Source organism: Eubalaena glacialis, chromosome 20 (assembly GCF_028564815.1).
Source record: "Eubalaena glacialis isolate mEubGla1 chromosome 20, mEubGla1.1.hap2.+ XY, whole genome shotgun sequence".
Classification (NCBI taxonomy): domain Eukaryota; kingdom Metazoa; phylum Chordata; class Mammalia; order Artiodactyla; family Balaenidae; genus Eubalaena; species Eubalaena glacialis.
Window position 1 is genome coordinate 32,436,934 of NC_083735.1, and position 23,427 is coordinate 32,460,360.

A 23,427-nucleotide genomic window follows, 5' to 3' on the forward strand; every position below is an offset into this window, starting at 1 on the left:
TCGCACCCAGCCTCCAAGGCTCTCAGTCGAGTCCCCGAGGTCAGGGTCGGACCCAGAGTCGCCCCGAGAGGGTCTGGGGGCCCCAGCCTTGCGCGAGATGGGGGTGGGGCGCGCCGCAAAAGGCTCTGCCCAGCATGAGACCGAGGACGAGGAACCAGACCCGAGAACAGTGCCGAGAAGAATTTGGGGCGCCAGACCCCGAGCCTCAGGTCCGAGCACTGTCCACACACAGCTGAGCGGCTCCGCCTCCGACTCCGGGTTCAGTCCCCAGGCCAGGCCCCTCCACTCCCAGGCACCACGGGGTAACTCCGAGCATCCCAGCCCTAGGAAACCCGAATCCCAAAGGGTCCTGGGGCCGGACACCCACCTGACCGAGCCCCACCGAGGGCTGGGCTCACCAAGCCGAACAAGAGCAGCCACAGGAAGCAGAGGGTCCCAGAGGGCGAGCCCGCGCCCGATCCCATCTCGGCCGAGTCCGCAGGTTCCCCTCAACACTCGGTCGCCCCTGCCTCCTCCCGCTCCACCATTTCCCAGCCCTGCCGGGGCCCCAGAGCTGGCAGCGATGCGCGCGCTCGGCACTGACGCAAGTCGGCTCTGGTCCGAGCTCGCTCCCGACGCGGCGCTGGCTACACTGACGTAGAGAGCGATCCGTCCCCGGCGGGAGAATGGACTTTCTATCGGGCTCCTAAGACCCTCACTAGTCTGCCCCGCCCATCACTATCCGCCCCGCCTCCTCCCTCCAAGGCCCGCCTACTTCGGGGGTCGAGGGAGCCCATTGGAGGAAGCAATCGAGGCAAAACAAGGCGGAGCGTGAGACCCAGAAGCGGAATTGACAGGCACAAGGGAAGCGCAGCCCCGCCTCCTGCGCAGCCTCTTCTTATTAGCTGTCGGGGGTCGGGCGGAGCGTCGAGCTGCTCTCCCATTGGCTGTTTGGCGGCGAGGAGCGGGGCTACGCGGAGAGGCCTGACCAGGCAGGGCTTGGGTCGGCGGTGCCGGCCGGGGTTTGAGGTTGAGCTCGGGTCTCCGCCACTGGGCCCGGGAAGATGGTGCTGGGTGGTTGCCCGGTGAGTTACTTACTTCTCTGCGGCCAGGCGGCTTTGCTGATGGGGAATCTCCTGCTGCTGCATTGTGTCTCTCGGAGCCACTCGCACAACACTACCGCCGAGCCCGAGCCCACATCCGCTGGCGCCGCCCACCCGGAGGGCTCCACCGGCTCCGCGAGCTGGGAATATGGCGACCCCAACTCTCCAGTCATCCTTTGCTCTTACCTGTAAGCTACGCAGTCGTCGAGGCGGGTGGAGATGGAGATGGGGCCTGGGACATATGGGTGTTATGCAGGGGAGAGGAAGGGAGGGAGGCAGGCTGCTTTTTTCCCCCAGACCCTCTCCACCTGAGGACCTGATAGTCAACACGCGGGAAGTAAATATCGTGACAGGTTTCTCACTCGTCTCACTCATGCAGGGGAAAACCCTGTGTGTCGGTGGCAGATCCTTTGGGATCCCCAAAGAGGAGAACTAGGGAGGAGTGACATCATATAGCCTCCGGAAGAAGTGTACGGGTTGTGCCTTCTCTGTCCTGCTCCCTTTAACCTAAGGAGAAACCATCGTAGGTGCTGCTACTGAGTAGGGCACAATTGGAGTAAGTTATTTGTACCTACAAGCCACTTCCTTACAAAAAAAAAAAAAAAAAAGAATATCCTTACTGTTGCAGAGCCAAGTCAAAATTTTTAACATCTCTTTTAAGTCAAATAAGAAAAGGCGTTTGGGAAATGCAAAGAGGGCTGGGAATCCTCTGGCTTCAATTTTGCCCTCATACCTTGTGGCTGTTTGCCTAGGAAGAGATGAAGCCATGGCAGAGGTAGAATCCGTGTAGAAATAGGACCAGAAACACGCCCCTGGCACAACCAAAGGGTCATTTGGATGGCTGTTTGACCGGCTGTGCTTCAGCCTAACTGACAGCACTTCTTGTCTTTGGGAAGAGTCAGAATGAAATTAACCCCCAGAAAACTTAAATTTCTCTTTCCTGTTTTGATTATATACATGTAAACAGCCATTTGCAAAACCTTAATGATGATGACAATGATGCTCTTACTGGTGATTTACAGACCCGATGAATTTATAGAATGTGAAGACCCAGTGGATCATGTTGGAAATGCAACGGCATCCCAGGAACTCGGTTATGGTTGTCTCAAGGTGGGTTTTTGTTTTGTTTTATGAGCAAACTCTTCCATAGAGAAATAGTACTGGCTAAATGCTGTTACAGAAAAGTATAAGGGGCATGAAGTTACCTTTTTGTAAAATTCATTGGAATGACTGTTACTGGAAATTTTCAGCATGGCTAGGGTCAGTGGCTGAACAAGACATTTAGTTTCCTCAGGAAGAAGCAGTCTCTGTGCCAAAACTACCCAGGTGCAAAGACCAACCTGTCTTTGGTTCCTTTGGCCATTGAGATTGACAGATTTGGAACTCAAATATCACCGCTGACAGTCCTTCAAGGTATGTACTTTCCCGAAAGAGCAAAAGAAAGGTTTAGGCAGTTTCTAAAACTGATGATGGTTTGAGCAGTATCTTTGTTACACATGCATTTGGGGCAAAGATCCTCTTGCCAGTGACCTTTCTTTTCACCACACAAGCAGTTTCCACTGTGTCCTTAGGAAATAGGTAGGGTCTATCAGTATATGTCTTTGTAGGAGGTTATAGCATTCAGGAGAAGCCTTTGATAACAGTGGCCTCTTGGAATGGAAAGAAGCCATTCAGTTCCATTAATAATATCCCTAAAGCTGGATGCATGCTTCCTAGTCAGTGAACCAGTGAAGTTCACATACTTCCTCCCCACTGTGGACTCACCATTATGTTATATCATGCTACATAATGCAAGTCAAGACAGAGTCAGCTATAAGAGAATTATGGAAAATATTCTTTGTGCTAAATCAGACACAGAGGAATAAACCTGAAAGTAGTAAGGCCAAAAAGGCCACTCTTACTGCAGTCATGTGTAAAGAAATATTTTCAATACAATGAGATTTTGTTCTATGGGTAATTATTGATAAAAGTTTGAGTGAGTATTGTAGAGAGATCACTTCCTTTTACCCATTTTCATTAAACACTGGGTTGATCCTGTCAAGGTGCTCGGACTGTCACTTCCCCCAGAAGTCCCGGAGGACTGTCAACATTCAGGCACCCGTGTCCTAGGGGAGGACCCACCCCTTCCCTTTGAGGAATGTTCCAGCAAAAACAGTAGTGAAGCACTTAATAAGGTGCCAGTGGAGAATGTACAGCTGTGCTTTCTCTGCAAGCATTCAGTTACACAAAGGGTCAGAGGTCCTGTTCTGAAATTTTTTGCTGGAATTAAAACTTATACTATAGATGTATTACAGACATCTGAAAATCACAGTTTCGTGACCGAGGTGAAGTCCTGAGTCAGTTGCTATTCTGAGTTCTTTCCTAATGATGTTCATTTCTAATATGTATAAAACAGACCTCAACTACACATTGACTTTTTAAATACCCATTCCCAAATGTTCAGTAATGTGCTCTTTTTTTCCTGTAAATACAGGATAAAGCATTGTGTCTATTCTAAATGGCATTTAATGAAACTGATTATAAACTTTTTTATTATATTATTAAAGAAGGCAGTCATAAGGAAAGAAAAAAGAGGAGTTTATTTAAAACAATGTACATTTAGGATGGACTAATGTAAAATCACTTGAAGCATGTCACTGCATTCCTTGCTCTTTAGCATAGCTTTACCTCACCTTTGTTAGAATAATTATTGTCCTGAGTCAGCTTTTACTAATATAAAGATATATTTTATGTTACTTGCTCTGGTGAGTTTGGTTGGTTGTTTTGTTTTGGTCGTTCTTCCCCAGTTCGGTGGTCAGGCCTACAGTGATGTGGAACACACCTCCGTACAATGTCGCGCCCTGGACGGAATCGAATGTGCCAGTCCTAGGACCTTCCTACGAGAGAATAAACCTTGTATAAAGTAAGTGTTACTCTGAATGGAGTAGTTGTTACTTGGATGGAGGTAGAGCTGTTCTGTCATTTCTTGATGTGACTTTTTCTTTTACCGTAAGTGTTAAAGGGGCAACATGATGACTACTGTGCATCCTCCATGGACACCAACAATGTAGTTATAACAGAGGGGACACTGGACAGGAGACCAGAGGCTGTACATTCTAAATGTCTCTTTCACCAACCAGCTAAGGACCTTTGGCCACCCAGAGTCTCTATCCTCTCATCTGAAAAATGAAGGAGTTGGACCAGATGATGTAGCTCCAGAAGTCCTAGGATAGGCATAAATCCTTTGAAAACAGCCTTAGAATTTCAGGAATAAAGATTTTATTACAAAAAGTATGGGCCATTCTCCCTGAAAATCAGGTATTACCTTAAAGAATTAGGGTTATTTCTGTAAACTCCGCTTGAAGGCACAGAATTTACTATACCATTTGCTAATGGAGAGCCTGTGACTGTGTTAAGTGATGCTGTTAGAGCATCTGCAATTGATTGTCATCACAGTACATAAGACAGAAGACCTTACAAAGAAGTCCCGTTTTTAGGTGCCACAAAACAGCAGAAAAGGAATATGGAGATCAGTATTCATTTAAGGGAAGGTAACACCTCTTTAGAGAACTACATTCAGAACTGCAGCCTCCCTCGGGAAAGGAGCCTGTGTAGGAGGGATGGGGGCCCAGACTCCACGCCTACCAGGATACCTATCGTGCAAATGTGCTTGATAGTTTCTTGTCCAGTCCAGCTCTGTATTGGTTCCTATAGGTCCTCCATACCTTAGCAAGTACTCTTTTGAGACTCTAGACAAACAAGAGATTTTCCTTTTTGGGGGCGAGAGGGGGGGCAGTTAAGAGGTCACAAAGGGACTGCCCCACCATCTTTTCACTTACGTGAAATTCACTAATCGTTAAGTGTTTTCATTTTCACGTGGTAAACATCTTCCTCTTAATTCCCTTTGTGTAGGTATACCGGACACTACTTCATAACCACTTTGCTCTACTCCTTCTTCCTGGGATGTTTTGGAGTAGATCGTTTCTGTCTGGGACACACTGGCACAGCAGTGGGGAAGCTCTTGACACTTGGAGGACTTGGGATTTGGTGGTTTGTTGACCTTATTTTGCTTATTACTGGAGGGCTGATGCCAAGTGACGGCAGCAATTGGTGCACTGTTTACTAAAAAGAGCCACTACCGTGGCCCAGAGAGGTAAGTCTCCTGAATTCATCTCTACAGGCTCAGAACTCTTCCTTATTATCAGACCTGACCATTGCCTTCCTCTTTGGAGGGAATGGCTTTGGTTAGGAAGGTTTCTTTGGACTGTGGATTTTCAACCCAAACTTTACCTTGCAGACTAGAAATGACAAGCAAACAGTATTGTGGGTATCAAGTTTGCACCTTTCCTCATGTACAAAAAATATAAAGGATAGTGATTAACTTATAAGCTGCAGAAGGGTTTCCATACTCTTTATTTCTGTGCGTTGCTGTATAATCAATCCTTTGGAGCAAGTGGACCCAACAGGATCAGCAAAGTGAATATTTTTAGCCTTGTGCCTTTTGTGACCCTGAGTCCTCATGCGGTGGAGATCGGAAGCTGAACCAATGAAAATCTTCAGAAGTAGAAATGGCGATGGATTTTAATACACACTGAAATTCTGACTTTCTGAATTTAAATTGCAGAATAAATGTTGCCAACCTGGAATGCTCGTTTGGGTGTTTTCAGTAGGTAGAGTGAAACTCAAAATTATATTTGTTGTGCTTAAAGCTAAGCATTTGAACTGAGCCTGATAATAAACCCTATTGTTTCATCATTATTATGCCTGAGAGGGAATATATCCAGTACAGTAATTTCCTCATTCCAGTTATGTTTTGGATAGCTGAACATGGCTGAGTTCAGCTATCCTCTTGGCAGAGTCTTCCTATCAAAAAAGTAGTATTTACCAGTTTAGAGAGCCCATGTTGTAGACTAGTAAAAAAAAAAAAAAAAAAAGATTTCATACAAGTAACTGTAAATCTGTTCTTCATGATTAGGTAAGATAATATGAGGGGCCTCAGGCCCCTGGAAAGAAAAGCAGACTCTTCCTTAAAGGATATTACTACTGAGTGCTGGGTAGAGTTAGGATGTGATCTGGTGGGCAAAGAGAAACTGAACACATTCTGTCAAAATAAGCATGGTACCAAAATCTCTCAGTGTGGGCTATAGCAATCAGTCATAGGGAAAGAGACAGCCAAGGTTTCGAGTTCCCAAATCACTGGGAATAAAAGAAAATGTTCTGAATTATAAGTGGTTTTTAAAACTTAGTTCCCATCCCTTGCAATCTGAGTTGAAAAGGATATAAGGCAAAAATATAAAGTAAAAATGGGGTTTGTAAGGTAAATCAAACTAAGAGCCTGCTATTTGGGCAACTTATAAATTCTAGAAACAATCAAGGTAGAACTGCTCAAAGTTAAGTCTCATAATAATTGACATAAAGACCAAGAATCCCAGTTAAAATAACTCTGAATATGCTCTATCATTATGAAGTTTTCCTAAGAGTTTCAGCTTTATTATCTCTGATTAATATGACCACTGTTCTTACAGTATTAAATGGTGGCAATTATGTAAAAGTTAAAACAGATTATTCTATTTTGTCCTGAAAGTTATGTACCACGTTGACCTTAACCTTCTTTATAACAGTAATAATTGATAGCTTCTTATTTATAATCTCTACACTCTAAGGCAGTATATTTTAAATTGTTGCGGGTCATGAAGAAACTGGACCTTCTCCCCAGAAAAATGCACAGAAACATAAAATTTTGCATAGAACTTAAGAGGGTTCAAGGATGCCCCCTTTTAAAAAGAAAAGGAAAAAAAAACTTCTAAGAAAAATCTGGAAAACAAACTAAAATTGAAATCTTACCCCAAATAAGATACTACTTTAAAACCACAAATCCTGCTTCATCTCACACACACAAAAATAAAAATCTCCTTAAGGATATTCACAAACCCCATAAAAAGCTATTTTCCTTTAAAAATAAAAAATAAACTGTGGCAGCTTTCAGACTCAAAATCATTAATCATTAGTGTTTCCAGGAGGAAGAGCTTGGGTAAAGAGGTAAAAGTCTGTAAGTTATTAAATTTTGTATTTTATAGAAGAAGCCCTTCTCACAGAAAAGGTGATGGGGATCAAAGTTGTTTCCACTGCTAGGTGACAGCCTGAGAATCTTTACATTCCTCTGTGATGATCCGCATTTGTCAGTTTCAGTGTGGCTTCTAGGTGATGCCCATCCTCTGTATTCACAAACCCTGGCCAAATATGATACAACCTGAAAAACTATTTGAATAAAGGAATATTTTGAAAAATGTGATTTCCTTTACACTCTGGATTCAGTTTGTTTCTTAATATTTGGTAGATAGATCTATTTGTTTGTGTTATATCCAGTTTGTGGCTATAGAGAAGTTTTTAAATACTGAAGTGTCCTTCTTGTCAAGGTTAAACTAGAAACTCTGCCTGTTTTCAGTTGTTTCCTGTCTTTAAATAAAATTTTATCAGCTCCCCAGACTTCCTGGCACCATGTCCTTCTTCCACTTGCCTTAGGAATGCTTCTTAGCAGCAGTTATAACACCCCCAACCTAATGGTTCCGGAGTGTGTGTATGTGTGTTTTAAAGCATTCATTTTCCTTTATAAGAAAGAGATCCTAAAACCCCTTGCCATCTTTGGCACATCTTCAATACAAACCAGGTAGTAAAGCTTTGGTTTTGTTAGATCATTTCTTTTTAAAGCAAGACACTTAATTATTTCAGGTGTGACTGTCAGGATCAACGTTTGACTTCTCCGACGAACCAGGATAGAAAGGGAATCATTGGCCTTAACAGCTTCAATCACGTCGGTTGTTGTGTGACAGGTTGTCCGTTTATGCTGACTATTACATCATGGTCTCTCAACCCAGAGCTGGGAGGGGAGAAGAAAGGACCATGAAACTGTAAGAGTTTTACTTATCCCCATCTAGAATTTAATGTCTGTCTCTTAAGGCACTACCATTTTGCTGGCATTAAACATACAAACCAGGAAACCAGAAATAGCCTCCATCCTTCCGAATGTGAGGCCTGCTCTAATATATTCTGCAAAATCACTGGAGGACAACAACCCTATTTGCCTTTCCAAAACTAATATTCTACCAGAATCATGTGTAAGAAGTTTGCTCCTCCCATATATGAGATTTGGTTTGCAATAGGGAGTTGAGCTTTTCATTTCTATCAATCCCTGACCTCACTTAACCTGAAGCATACACTCGGCCTTACCAACAAACGTGGAAAGCCCAAGCAATATATATTTTTCCAGACAGTTACACTCTAATCAGTTTGATGTTGACAGCCCACTTACTTGCCCCATCTTCACCCACAGTTTATGGACCTGGAGGGTATGCTGAGCTGCACTATAGAAGCAGCTTCCAGTAAGTCAAAAACCAGTCACCAAGGTCTAAATATTTAAGGCTCTGGTTCTAGGCTCCTTTTCCTCAAAGTTGTGATTATATTCAGCCTCCAACATACTTGCTTCATGTAGAATATATATTCTAGAAACAAAAACCAGCTCCAAATACAAAACACTAGAATAAATATATAGCCATGCTGATGATCTGTCTTAAAGTCAAAAATAGCCTGGAAGTCAAATTAAATGACTGCAGGAGACATCATTTATGAGAAATGGGGGGAATTCCCTGGTGGTCCAGTGGTTAGGACTCAGTGCTCCCACTACCAGGGGCCCGGGTTCGATCCCTGGTCAGGGAACTAAGATCTCACAAGCCGTGAGGTGCAGCCAAAAAAAAAAAAAAGAGAGAGAGAGAAACTGGAAGCTGGGAAGCCCAGGGAAGAATGATAATGTGGGAGGATTACCAAGGTATGCAGAGTTTATTTTTTAAAAGAAAGAAAATTTAAAGGAAGAGGATGTGAAGTTGGAGCGTAGAACTAAAAGCAGGGAAAGCCTCAAGAACCAGGACAGCTCAGGGGAATGCCTGGGACAGTGCATAAAGAAAGTACTTAATTCATGAAAGTTCCGTGAGAAAGAAACCTGCAAAGTATTACTGAATGCAAACTATGCACCAAATATGAGGAAGTGGGGCTCAGGCAGGATAAAAGACCTTTTCCGTGTCCCACAGCTTGTAAGAGGCTAAAGTAGGATTTCATCCTGGATCTCTCAGACTTGAAAACCCATCTTCTTGCCAATCACTCTGCCTCTCAGAAACAAAAAAAGTAGCCGCAAGAGCAGGATAATACAGGGGCTAAGCTACGGTGCACATCCCTGCCGTCTGACTTACCGTGTAACTCTCAAGGTAATTAACGTCTCTGCACCACAGCTGCTGCCTCCGTAAAATAACACCTATATCCCAGAATTACTGGGGGCTCGAACAAGTACGTAAGACGCTTTAAATGATGCCTAACATAGTAAGTGGTTGATAAATGCCAGCTGTTATTACTGGAAGTATTGTCATTATTCTTAGATATAAGTGGGTGACGCCAGAATGATTTGCGGTTTATCAGGGACTTCAAGCAAGCAGTAATTCCCACATTTTAATGTGCATCTGAATCCCCTGAAGATCTTGTTTAAAAAGCAGATTCTGATTTTTTTTAAAACTTTTTATTTTATATTGGAGTATGTTGTGTTAGTTTCAGGCATACAGCAAAGTGATTCAGTTATACCTATACACATACCAGTTCTTTTTCAAATTCTTGTTCAGCGGTGCCCCTGTCACTGCATTTCTACAAAGCTCCAGCTGATGCTATTGCTGCTGGTCTACAGACCACATTTTGAGGAGCAAGGACTTGAAGAGCTGAAAGGGATAGCTTTGGCCTTGAACCAGAAGTTAAAAATAAGTGGGGGGGAGGGGGGGTGGGCAGGGACCAAGAACGTCTAGAAAAGCCTGTGACGCGTCAAATTTAGTAACAGGAGGCCTAACACTTAGCTCTTCTGAACAGTTAGTACCCTATAGATCCTTCCCCTCTGAAAAGAGTTGCCATAATCTAAGCAAAAGCAGTGAGGGAGGGATATGGAAGAAGTGTGAGAGGGAGACCGGGAGAATGTCTGTAGGCCAAGTCAGCCTGTCTCTCCGTAGTTACTATAAATGTCTCAAAACGTCTCTAGCCTTTGCTTTATTTACTGTATGTACTTGTTCGTTTGTTTAGTGCTGGCCTCTGATACTGTCATCCGGAATTCAAAGAAAAAAAGTGTTTTAAAGTACCTAAAATAGGTTCTTAAACTCCTAACCCCCTGGATTCTTCTGATTCTTAATAAGTAAGGTAGCAAAAGAGTAGATTTGGGAATTCCTAGCAAAATTAAACTTATGTCGTGAACTCATATCATGAATTCTTGGGCTGCAGAGAACCATGCCTTTCAAAAAAAGAGAAGCTGGGGGGGCCCTTACTAGTACACTCAGCACTGTCCAATAGAAATGTAAGGCAAGCCACATACATAATTTAAAAAGTTCTGGTAGCCACATTCAAAAAATTTTTAATTTTTAAACTTTTTAAAATTTTTAAACAGATGAAACTAATATATAATATAAAAATATATTTTAATAATATCTTAACTCTATATCTAAAATATCATTTAACATGTCATAGTTTAATAATTATTAATACATATTTTATGCTCTGTTCTAAGTCTTTGAAATCCTCTAGAAACTGTACACACCCAACATGCTGCTATACGATGATAATCTCTTACACAATGCAGTTACTAAAGTGAAACGCAGTCTCCCCAAAACACAAAAAGTGTGTTTCAGGGGAAAATATTTTACATTGCTTCTGGGTTTTTGTATTTAAATCAATTAAAGTTAAATAAAATTAAAAATGCAGTTCCTCAGTCACACCAGCCACCCCTCAGGTAGGTGTTCAATAGCCTCATGGCAGGCAGGGCCCACCGTATCAGGGCAAGTCTAGATCCTACACACATTTACCACGGGGCACATCTAGTGAGAACAGAGGAGGATGGTCAGAGGCCCGAGCTGCTCTTACCTTTCAGCAGCTGTTCCTTGAATCATCTCATATACAAAAACTCCAGAGGTCACATCAGGGAAATCTGGATCTTGCCTTTTCATTTCCTGAAGCAGGCTAAGAAAAGTCAGAAGAGTTTTCCCATGAGGTTAGGAAGCACAATGAATTAGTCTCCTGAGCCCTGGACAACCCTCCAACTGTCAGTGGGGACTCTATCTGCTCTGCTCAAGGCTCACACACATGGGACGAGGATGCCCTCTAGCTGGTCACCGACATTCTTCCCCAGGGGTGGTCTGATTCTCTGTGCCGAAGCCTAGAACCATTGGACACAGTGAAAGAAACCACTGAAAAGTACAGTGCGTGCTGGTGCCAGCAGATGCAGTCACCTACCCTGTGACAAGTAGGGCCTGCGGTCACGAGAGGAGCCAGCCGCTGTCCAAATGCTTTACCTTCCCCGTTCAGGCTCTCTACCTATAGCTTGTGCTTCTGAAAAACAACCCAGACATGGTCACACCCGCGCTTACTTCATAGTGAGGGGCAGCATGCGCAGACCCAGCTATTTCTTCTGTGAAACAGCCTTTCCTGGAAAGGAGAATTATAACCTGTTACTAACAAAGCCTTCTTTCCTTTTGGCAGACCGAGTCACAGAATATCCTTCCAATGTTAGCTGCCCTTTCAGGCTGCCAGCCAAGACAAACATGCCTCAGAGAACCTTTGTCGCTCACACAGGCCCACCTCCCCACGTCCAGCCCAGGGCTTTCCTTTCCACAATAGTTCCATCCAACTATCTCTGGGTACAGCTCAGGCTGGGTTTTGCACCTATTCCCCTGGTACTGCTGCCTGGATCACTGTGATCGGAGCTCAGTACCGGTGACTCTGTTTTCTACAGAACTCAAAGGATTGTCTCAGGGACTTCCCTGGCGGTCCAGTGGTTAGGGCTCCACGCTTCCACTGCAGGGGGCACGGATTCAATCCCTGGTAGCAGAACTAGGATCCCACAAGCCACACAGCATGGCCAAAAAAAGGGATTGTCCTCACCACAGTGGAGCCCTTTGAGGGCTCCTGAAAAGCACGGGAGGGGAAGAAAAAGTCCTAATTCCCCTTACCTTTCTGTCGAATGCGATCCAAGGGAATTGCAAAGGAGATTCCTGTGGTCACCTTCAGTGTGTTTATGTCAATCACATCACCATTCTGACAAGGGAGGAGACATTAATTCAGCAGCGCAGTTCTGCAGACTGACAAGCAAAGGAAGGAGAGGAGCTTAGGGTCACTTAGGGTCGAGCAACAGGTGGCATCTTAGCAGACCAAGGCGTGCAAATTCCTGCTGAAGAATTCTGGGTTTTAATGTTGAGCTCTTTTTTTTCTTGGCCAAATTACATTGCTTTTCAAAGTGAACCACAGTTTGTATTTTGACACAGATATGAGGGCAAGGAGTATATGTCTTTCCATTCCTTAAATGAGACTAAAAGTAAACACGGAAAAGGCAAAAAGCTGTTGACTTTCAGCCACACTTCAATGAAACTATTCAGAAGATTCAGCAAATTGACCTTAGGAACAAAGCTCTACTAAACTAAATTTATGAAGTGGGAAATACTTTCCTTTTTGTGCATTTCATCATCCCTTAGCCTTTGTTAGGTAACGGGAAGGATAGAAAAGAGACTTCCGATCACATTAAAATACAGATTATAATTCAGTAGGTCTGGAGTGTGGCTTGAAATTCTGCATTTCATCCCTGCTCTAGTAAACTCATTGTTTACTGGAGAAAAAGCAGGCACAAAAATCACATGCAACGTTAGGAGTAAAGAGGGGCGGAGTCAAGATGGCAGACTAGGAGGATGCGGAATTCGCGTCTCCTCACAACTAGGGCACCGGAGGGGGACCATGCACCGGAGGGGGACCATGGACACCTAAGGGGACGGGAGGAACCCCCATCGACCAGGTAAGATGTGGGGCTTGGGGGAGTGAAGGGGGAGGAGAAGTGGAGGTGGGACAGGACTGGCGCCCCTGAGGGGCCGCTGGGGGAGGGGAGGAGTTCCTACACCCAGCGGGACACACCCACGGTTAGGGGTCCAGCCGCAATGGGGGAGACCCTGGGGGAGATGGTGGGGGAGGGGCGTGGAGGAACGGAAGGGAACGGGGCCAGCACTTTTCCTGTCCTCTTAGGCACGGGGAACCTGTTGGGCTCCCGGGCCTAATCCTCTGCCCTAGGAGCCTCCCTCCTGCCACGCAGAGCCCCGCCCCTACACCCCCACCCAGGGCCCCACCTCTACACTCGGAGACCCCCTCTGAGACCCCCTCCAATGCGCTGGGCCTAAACCCCACCCACACACCCTCACCCAGGGCCCTACCACCAAACTCCTGAACCCCACACTCCAGAGGCCCTGCTTTCCACATGCTGCCTCTCCCCTTCCCTGCAGGCCCTAAGCAGAAGCCCCGCCCCACGCTTGAACGTCGCCTGCCTAGGCCCCGCCCCATGCCCAAACATCACCTCCCACCCGCCTAGTTCCCACCCACACTAAACCCCACCCCTGCTGAAGTTCCACCCCCGCCTAAACTCCGCCCCCCATAGCCAAGGCTTTTTTTTTTTTCTTTTTTCTTTTTTCCTCTTTTAGATTGGGGTTCTGTTTTACCTTGATTCATTTATATTTTTATTTTTCTAATAAATCTTTTAGTTTTCTAATTTTATTCTTTATACTTTGTTATTGTTCTCCTTTTCGCTTGTTCCCTTTTTTTTTTTCTTTTTTCTGTTGTGGTTTTATTTTACCTTGTTGCAGTTGTTTCAATTATAGTTTTATTTTTCCTAATATATTTTTTGTCTTTCTAATTTTATTTTGTTTTTTATTCTTTGTTATGGTATTGCTCCTTTTTCTTTTTTTTTTTCCTCCCGTGCCACACGGCTTGTGGGATCTTGGTTCCCAGGCTGGGGGTCGGGCCCGAGCTTCTGGTGGTGGGAGCTCTGAGTCCAAACCACTGGACTAACAGAGAACCTCAGACCCCAGGGAATATTAATCGGAGTGAGGCCTCCTGCAGGTCCTCATCTCAGCTCTAAGACCCGGCTCTATCCAACTGCCTGCAAACCCCAGTGCTGGACACCTCAGGCCAAACAACCAGTAAGACAGGAATACAGCCCCACCCATCAAAAAAAAAGCGATACGACAAAAAAATATGTTACAGATAAAGGAGCAAGGTAAAAACCTATATGACCAAATAAATGAAGACAAAATAGGTAACCTACCTGAAAAAGAATTCAGAGTAATGATAGGAAAAATGATAACAAAATCTCAGAAACAGAATGGAGAAAATACAAGAAACATTTCGCAAGGATCTAGAAGAACTAAAGAGCAAACAAACAGTGGTGAGCAACACAATAAATGAAATTAAAAATACTCTAGAAGGAATCAATAGCAGAATAACTGAGGCAGAAGAACACATAAGTGAGCTGGAAGATAAAATGGTGGAAATAACTGCCAGGGAGCAGAACAAAGAAAAGAGAATGAAAAGAATTGAGGACAGTCTCAAGAGACCTGAGGGACATTAAACGCACCAACATTCGAATTATAGGCGTCCCAGAAGAAGAAGAGAAAAAGAATGGGTCTGAGAAAATATTTGAAGAGATTATAGTCGAAAACTTCCCTAATATGGGAAAGGAAATAGTCAAGTCCAGGAAGCACAGAGAGTCCCATACAGGATAAACCCAAAGAGAAACACACCGAGACATGTATTAATCAAACTATCAAAAATTAAGTACAAAGAAAAAATATTAAGAGCAGCAAGGGAAAAGCAACAAATAACATACAATGGAATACCCATAAGGTTAAGAGCTGATCTTTCAGCAGAAACTCTGCAAGCCAGAAGGGAGTGGCAGGACATATTTAAAGTGATGAAAGGGAAAACCTACAGCCAAGATTACTCTACCCAGCAAGGATCGCATTCAGATTTGATGGAGAAATCAAAAGCTTTACGGAAAATCAAAAGTTCAGAGAATTCAGCGCCACCAAACCAGCTTTAAAACAAATGCTAGAGGAACTTCTCTAAGCGGGAAACACATGAGAAGAAAAAGACCCACAAAAACAAACCCAAATCAATTAAGAAAATGGTAATAGGAACATACATATCGATAATCACTTTGAATGTAAATGGATTAAATGCTCCAACCAAAAAACATAGACTGGCTGAATGGATACAAAAACAAGACCCTTATAAATGCTTTCTACAAGAGACCCACTTCAGACCTAGGGACACATACAGACTGAAAATGAGGGGATGGAAAAAGATATTCCATGCAAATGGAAATCACAAGAAAGCTGGAGTAGCAATACTCATATTAGAGTAAATAGGCTTTAAAATAAAGACTGTTACAAGAGATAAGGAAGGACACTATATAATGATCAAGAGATCGATCCAAGAAGAAAACATAACAATTATAAATATTTATGCACCCAACATAGGAGCACCTCAATACATAAGGCAAATGCTAACAGCCATAAAAGGAGAAATCAACAGTAACACAATAATAGTGGGGGACTTTAACACCCCACTTACACCAATAGACAGATCATCCAGACAGAAAATAAATAAGGAAACACAAGCTTTAAATGACACAATAGAACAGAAAGACTTAATTGATATTTTTAGGACATTCCACCCAAAAGAGGAAGAATACAGTTTCTTCTCAAGTGCACATGGAATGTTCTCCAGTCACATTTTGGGTCACAAATCAAGCCTTGGAAAACTTAAGAAAATTGAAATCATATCAAGCATCTTTTCCGAACACAATGCTATGAGATTAGAAATCAATTACAGGAAAAAAACAGTAAAAAACACAAATACATGAGGGCTAAACAGTGTGCTGCTAAATAACCAAGAGATCACTGAAGAAATCAAAGAGGAAATCAAAAAATACCTAGAAACAAATGACAATGAAAACACACAATGACCCAAAACCTATGGGATGCAGCAAAAGCAGTTCTAAGAGGGAAGTTTATAGTAATACAGTCCTACCTCAGGAAACAAGAAACATCTCAAATAAACAACCTAACCTTACACCTAAAGCAATGAGAGAAAGAAGAACAAAAAAACCCCAAAGTCAGCAGAAGGAAAGAAATATAAAGATAAGATCAGAAATAAATAAAAAAGAAGTGAAGGAAACAATAGCAAAGATCAATAAAACTAAAAGCTGGTCTTTTGAGACGATAAACAAAATTGATAAACCATTAGCCAGATTCATCAAGAAAAAAAGGGAGAAGACTCAAATCAATAGAATTAGAAATGAAAAAGGAGAAGTAACAACTGACACTGCAGAAATACAAAGGATCATGAGAGATTACTACAAGCAGCTATATGCCAATAAAATGGACAACCCGGAAGAAATGGACAAATTCTGAGAAAAGTACAACTTTCTGAGACTGAACCAGGAAGAAATAGAAAATATAAACAGACCAATAACAAGCACTGAAAATGAGACTGTGATTAAAAATCTTCCAACAAACAAAAGCCCAGGACCAGATGGCTTCACAGGCGAATTCTATCAAACATTTAGAGAAGAGCTAACCCCTATCCTTCTGAAACTCTTCCAAAATATAACAGAGGGAGGAACACTCCCCAACTCATTCTACGAGGCCATCATCACCCTGATACCAAAACCAGACAAAGATGTCACAAAAAAGGAACCTACAGGCCAATATCACTGATGAACATAGATGCAAAAATCCTCAACAAAATACTAGCAAACAGAATCCTACAGCATATTAAAAGGATCATACACCATGATCAAGTGGGATTTATCCCAGAATGCAAAGATTCTCCAATATATGCAAATCAATGTGATACACCATATTAACAAATTAAAGAATAAAAACCATATATCACCTCAATAGATGAAGAAAAAGCTTTTGACAAAATTCAACACCCATTTATGATAAAAACTCTCCAGAAAGTGGGCATAGAGGAACCTACCTCAACATAATAAAAGCCGTATATGACAAACCCACAGCAAACATCATTGTCAATGGTGAAAAACTGAAAGCATTTCCTTTAAGATCAGGAACAAGACAAGGTTGCCCACTCTCACCACTGTTATTCAGCATAGTGTTGGAAGTCCTAGCCACAGCAATCAGAGAAGAAAAAGAAAGAAAAGGAATACAAATTGGGAAAGAAGAAGTAAAACTGTCACTGTCTGCCGATGACATGATACTAAACATAGAAAATCCTAAAGATGCCACCAAAAAACTACTAGAACTAATCAATGAATTTGGTAAGGTTGCAGGATACAAAATTAATGCACAGAAATCCCTTGCATTCCTATACACTAACAACGAAAGATCAGAAAGAGAAATTAAGGAAACAATCCCATTTACCATCGCAACAAAAAGAATAAAATACCTAGGAATAAACCTACCTAAGGAGGAAAAAGACCGGTACTCAGAAAACTATAAAACACTGATGAAAGAAATCAAAGATAACATAAACAGAAGGAGAGATACCATGCTCCTGGATTGGAAAAATCAATATTGTGAAAATGACTATACTACCCAAAGCAATCTACAGGTTCAATGCAATCCCTATCAAATTACCAATGGCATTTTTCACAGAACTAGAACAAGAAATTTTACAATCTGTATGGAAACACAAAAGACCCTGAATAGCCAAAGCAATCTTGAGAAACAAAAACGGAGCTGGAGGAATCAGGCTCCCTGACTTCAGACTCTACTACAAAGCTACAGTAATCAAGACAGTATGGTACTGGCACAACAACAGAAATATAGATCAATGGAACAAGATAGAAAGCCCAGAGATAAACCCACGCACATATGGTCACCTTATCTTTGACAAAGGAAGCAAGAATATACAATGGAGAAAAGACAGCCTCTTCAATAAGTGGTGCTGGGAAAAATGGACAGCCTCATGGAAAAGAATGAAATTAGAACACACCCTAACACCATACACAAAAATAAACTCAAAATGGATTAAACACCTAAATGTAAGGCCAGACACTATAAAACTGTTAGAGGAAAACACAGGCAGAACACTCTATGACATAAATCACAGCAAGATCCTTTTTGACCCACCTCCTAGAGTAAGGGAAATAAAAACAAAAATAAACAAATGGGACCTAATGAAATTTGCCCAGCAAAGGAAACCATAAACAAGACGAAAAGACAACCCTCAGAATGGGAGAAAATATTTGCAAATGAAGCAACTGACAGAGGATTAATCTCCAAAATATACAAGCAGCTCATGCAGCTCAATATCACAAAAACAAACAACCCAGTCCAAAAATGAGCAGAAGACCTAAATAGACATTTCTCCAAAGGAGATATACAGATTGCCAACAAACACATGAAAGAATGCTCAACATCACTAGTCATTAGAGAGATGCAAATCAAAACTACAATGAGGTATCACCTCACACCGGTCAGAATGGCCATCATCAAAAAATCTACAAACAATAAATGCTGGAGAGGGTGTGGAGAAAAGGGAACCCTCCTGCACTGTTGGTGGGAATGTAAATTGATAGAGCCACTATGGTGAACAGTATGGAAGTTCCTTAAAAAACTAAAAATAGAACTACCATATGACCCAGCAATCCCACTACTGGGCATATACCCTGAGAAAACAATAATTCAAAAAGAGACATGTACCACAATGTTCATTGCAGCTCTATTTACAATAGCCAGGACATGGAAGCAACCTAAATGCCCATCAACAGATGACTGGATAAAGAAGATGTGGCACATATATACAATGGAATATTACTCAGCCATAAGGAGAAACGAAACTGAGTTATTGGTAGTGAGGTGGTTGGACCTAGAATCTGTCATACAGAGTGAAGTAAGTCAGAAAGAAGAAAAACAAATACCGTATGCTAACACATATATATGGAATCCAAAAAAAATGGAATTTAAAAAAGCAGTACTAATGAACCTAGTGGCAGGGCAGGAATACAGACACAGATATAGAGAACAGACTTGAGGGCACGGGAGGGAAGGGTAAGCTGGGAAGAAGTGAGACAGTAGCATTGACGTATATACACTACCAAATGTAAAATGGATGGCTAGTGGGAAGCTGCTGCATAGCACAGGGAGATAAGCTTGGTGCTTTGTGATGGCCTAGAGGGGTGGGATAAGGGAGGGTGGGAGGGAGACGCAAGAGGGAGGGGATATGGGGATATATGTATACATACAGCTGATTCACTTTGTTATACAGCAGAAACTATCACAACATTGTAAAGCATTGAAACTCCAATGAAGATGTGAAAAAAAAAAAAATTACGAGTAAAAAGCGCTCAGTGATTTCACACACAATTCCTCCTCCTACAAGCAAATGTAATATGTGAAGAGAAACCAGAAACAATCAGCTCAAGGGACTCAGAGAGCATGATCACAGGCCGTGTGTCAAACAGCACTGCTCTCTTGTTGTATCTGAGCAACTAGAAACCCTGGCATTTCCATTAGGGATGTTGAATAAAATTTAAGAATTAAATACATGACAGAAAAACGGATTGTTGTTGTGGCTTTTTTGTCGTGTCTAAGCAGGTCAATACTAAATTAGCATTTTGGGATGAGACTTAGTTCTTCACATGCAGAAGCAGGGGGTCTTCAAGGATATACATTACATAGTACAGTTGTCATTTGACATAATTTGGGTTTAGTACCCAGGACTTTTGTTAAGTACCCAATGAAAGCAGAAAGCACACTGAAGAGATGCAAGTAGGTGTTAAGGAAACCCTGATGCCCTCGGCTGGAGGAGCTCACATGCCAAGATGACAAATCCATCGTAGATCTTAAATTTTTCCTAGCCCTTTATTTAAGATGCAATAATAGAAAAGCATCGTACCACAAATCTGTACACAAGAGCGGCATCCCAGTCTGCATCATGAAATTTGTCAAGTTTTTGAAAGTTAAGAAGAAGCGTGAAGCAGCAAGGAAAGTGGTCACTTACCAAATTCACCAGAGGCCCCCCAGAATTCCCATGCTGAAGACAGAATTTGAAAAAGCCATCAGTACTTTTCTCCCAGTCATCTATATATAGTTCCCAAATAGGTTTACCAAAAACAGCCTGCCCTAGTGAGCCCCTGTTTCCCCAGGGCAGGCAAAGTTGGGCCCCATCATGATCATCTCCGAAGTCGGTGCAGGTAAAGAACAACAGCAAGAGGACCACCACCTCCTACGGCAGCAGTGACCTCTGCGACAGACCCTAGGAGACCATCCAATACCGTAGATGCCAGTTATCACACCAAACAGGCTGACCCCTAACAGCGTGGCATTCCGTACCTCTCACGAGGATAGACCTGATCTCTGGACATCCCCGAAAGGCCAAAGGGAAAAGAAGGCACCCTGAAGTGTTCTTCCCACCGCATTGCCAGTATCTTACGGGCTGAGGACAGCCTACCCCTGTGACTTACATTAATCATGGCATCCGTCTGGATATAGTCCGTGCCTGAATCCTTCAGCCCCAGCTCTTTGCCCTCTCGCTGTGTGGTGCTGACAGTGCCTGCCGTCACTGTGTTCTGCAGTGAAAACAGGCTACCCAAGGCCGCCACGAACTCGCCAGCTCGCAGGTCAGATGACTTTCCCAGCAGCAATACAGGAAGTCCAGTCTGCACGTGGGTGAGGAGGGACCGGATGGACAAATTAAGAATGGAACCAATCAGCGTTTGTATACAACCCATATATGACGTGGTCTTCACCATTTCGGCATCTATAATGCAAGAATCACCCACCCACCTAGTTTCTACAACTGCCTGAGTCTTCCTCCTTACAGTCCAACTACCACTAAACTCTTACTTGTTAAGATGATAGGGATCATCTCTAAAAATCTAAAATTATTGCCTGTAGAAATTACAATAAGTAAACCACCAGTGAAGTGACTGATGAACATAAACTGACATTAGCAATTTACTTAGCACCATTCCAGCTCAGAAGTTTACAAAGTTAATAAGCCACGAACAGAAAGGAGGTCACCCAAAGCAGTGCTTCTCCTTAATGTGCATATGAATCTCCCAGTGATCAGTAGACCTGGGTATGGTCTGAGTTTCTGTATTTCTAAAAAATTCTCAGATGATGTCAATGCTGCTGGGGTGCAGACCACACTTTGTATAGCAAGGAACTCAAAGCACTCCTTAGCAGCTTTGAATCCATTACAATCATTTCCGGTGTTCTGAGACAAGCAGAGAAATAAGTTTCCCAGAAGCAGCATCTGTTGAAGAAGGAACTGAAGGAGAAAAAAAGACAGCTGGGTAGTTAATAAAAATTGTTACAGACATACAGACAGGCATGGAAGAAAATAAACAAAAGAAGGAGTGAAGAATAGAAAGAAAGCAAACTAGAAAAAAAAAAAAAGTATATGCCAGGGAGAAAAGACTTGTGGTGGGGTGGGGAAGAAAATATCAGCAAGTTGATGAAAATCCTCGAATCGCAGACTCACATTTGGCTCAGTTTTAATCAGGGCAAGATCCAATTTATGGTCAATGTCCTTGACAGTGGCTTCATACTGGACCCCGCTCTGGAGCTCCACCTGGATCCACTGCTGGTTCGTGAGGACGTGGGCATTGGTAACAATAAGCCCATCCTCAGACACTATGAACCCAGAGCCACTGGATGCAGGAATATCCTCACTGCTGAGAGGCGACCTGTCTCGGCAAGACAACAGCATAAGCAGAAGGCGGGCAAATCAGGGCATCCGCCATAGTCTGGAAGCATGGGAACCTGGCATTTATCAAACATTCTTCCACCACAGTTTCCTCAGACATTTTACTTTTCCCTGTCTGTTTTCATTCTCTCCACATGTAATTAGACTCTGTCTGTGTTCAATGTCCTGGCCATCTCTTGTGAACAGGACTGAGAGCTGATTCCAACTCTCCTTTTCCAGGAAAAGCAGCACCCCTCTGCTTCAAAGACAACTAACCTAATCGTAATACTGGGGGCAAAAGTGGACCTAGTGCCACATTATCCAGCACCCAGGCAGGGAGGGAGTCAGAGAAGTCTGGTCCCGGCTTAGGTTCCACTACTAACTGGCCTTGTGACATAGGACAAGTTTCTCTTGCTCTCTGGGTTTGGGATTCCTTACGTGCAAAAGAAGGGGCCGGGCAAGATCACCATCAAGGTGCCTTCTGGCTCTTACCTCTGACCTTGAACTTGTCTGAGAGAGAGGAGTAGCCCAGATTTGGAAGTCAGAATCCTTATGACTCTGCTGTTTGGCTAAACGACCAACAGGCTATGCAACCTCTTTGAGCCGTTTGATTTCCTCACCGTGGTTTTTACAACTAAATTGTGCTGGGAGAGTGGTTGCGCGGGGCCTGGAGCAGGGAGGCGCTCGGGAACAGTTAGCCCGGGGAGCTGACGTCCTCCTCCGACCTCCTTTACCCGCGGAACAGCTGTAAGTGGACCACGGACGGGGCCGCCGTCTCAGCACGGCGGCGATGAAGTTGTACTTGCTCCTGAGCCAGCCTGCGCTTCTGGTCTCTGCAAAGAGATGCTCCATTCTTTGGTTGGGGAGGTGGGGGGGTGGGGGACGACCCTTGCTGCCTGACCGCATCAGGCATCACTTCTCTCCTCCCTCTCTCTCCTCTTTCCCTCCCCCTCCTCTCTTCGGTCTCCCACTGTGTATTCACTGCGGTCGCATGAGACCAGACCTGTCACCCCGATTTGAAAATAACTTAAAAGGGAAGACGGCGGCCACCAGCTATGGGGAGGAAATTGGGGAGCAACCACATGGGAACCGGTAACCGGACACCTAAGGAGGGGAAGAAAATCGGGAGCTAGGAGGCGTTGAATCGCTCTGGCGATGCAGCAGGGAGAACCGCGCGAACGGAACTCGCTCCTGAAGAGGGCGCGGAGAGCGCGCGGTCCTCCGCTCACCTGGGGCTCCACAGTCCCCCTTCCGCACCGGCACGGTCGGGAGCGCGCCACGGAGGCGCGCGGCGCGGTTCTCGGCGCGGAGCGCGCACAGGCTGGGGTAGGTGCGCTCGTCGCCGCCGCACGCGGCCGCCCCCCGCCGCCGAGGAGCCGGGGCGCGAGCGGCGCACGGCCGGCCGAGCGCCCCGCCGCAGGCCTCGCCCTCGGCCGCGGCGCAGACGCGGCAGCCCCCGCGGCGGTCGAGCCCCGGGGCCGTCTCCCGCCGAGCAGGGCGGGCAGCGGCGGGCAGCGCGGCGCGGGCCTGGCCCTCCTGGCCTGGACTCCGCGCCCCGGCGCCGCGGGCAGCCGCAGCCACGGCAGGACGAACGGTCCGAGCCCGGCGGGCCGCATCAGGGGTCTCGTCATCCCGCTCCCTTCCTCCTTGCCTCCCACTTTCCCGAGGACTCTCCTCTGGACCCGCAGCTGCTCTCAGACGAGCAACGCTTTCTCCGGACTGGGGTGCCGCCTCCTTCAGCCCCCGACTTTAAGGGGCAGAACCTGGCAGCCCTCTCCACACACACCCGTTCCCCACCCCGCCCCGCGTCCCGGCCCTTCCC

The 23,427-nt window shown here is 44.3% G+C and overlaps 3 protein-coding genes across 3 annotated transcripts in view; 1 reads left to right on the top strand and 2 right to left on the bottom strand.

Annotated features, from left to right (window-relative positions):
- Positions 1–682, bottom strand: part of ADAM9 (ADAM metallopeptidase domain 9) — a 102,142-nt gene extending 101,460 nt beyond the window's left edge. The window contains exon 1 of the mRNA XM_061177174.1: positions 368–682. Coding sequence (XP_061033157.1) covers positions 368–464 — 97 coding nt within the window. The 5' untranslated portion in view covers positions 465–682. The remainder of the gene's footprint in view (positions 1–367) is intronic.
- Positions 683–950: 268 nt separating this feature from the next.
- TM2D2 (TM2 domain containing 2) lies at positions 951–5,707 on the top strand. The gene is made up of 4 exons (XM_061177322.1): positions 951–1,270; positions 2,105–2,192; positions 3,869–3,984; positions 4,974–5,707. The coding sequence occupies exons 1-4, from the start codon at positions 1,044–1,046 to the stop codon at positions 5,185–5,187; spliced, it is 645 nt and encodes a 214-aa protein (XP_061033305.1). The 5' UTR covers positions 951–1,043; the 3' UTR covers positions 5,188–5,707.
- Positions 5,708–7,668: 1,961 nt separating this feature from the next.
- Positions 7,669–23,236, bottom strand: HTRA4 (HtrA serine peptidase 4). Its single transcript, XM_061177369.1, is given in 13 exon segments — positions 7,669–7,886; positions 7,889–7,938; positions 10,998–11,093; positions 11,501–11,558; positions 12,083–12,167; positions 19,917–19,949; positions 20,380–20,574; positions 21,402–21,606; positions 22,340–22,385; positions 22,388–22,438; positions 22,835–23,087; positions 23,089–23,113; positions 23,115–23,236. Coding segments are annotated over 13 exon segments (1,437 nt in total).
- Between the last annotated feature and the right edge of the window lie 191 nt (positions 23,237–23,427).

Bases quoted from the DNA above. Each gene is read 5' to 3' on its own strand.
- TM2D2 (XM_061177322.1), top strand. From the start codon at position 1,044: ATGGTGCTGGGTGGTTGCCCGGTGAGTTACTTACTTCTCTGCGGCCAG. The intron at 1,271-2,104 runs GTAAGCTACGCA...GGTGATTTACAG, and splicing joins GTCATCCTTTGCTCTTACCT to ACCCGATGAATTTATAGAAT. The intron at 2,193-3,868 runs GTGGGTTTTTGT...GTTCTTCCCCAG, and splicing joins TCGGTTATGGTTGTCTCAAG to TTCGGTGGTCAGGCCTACAG.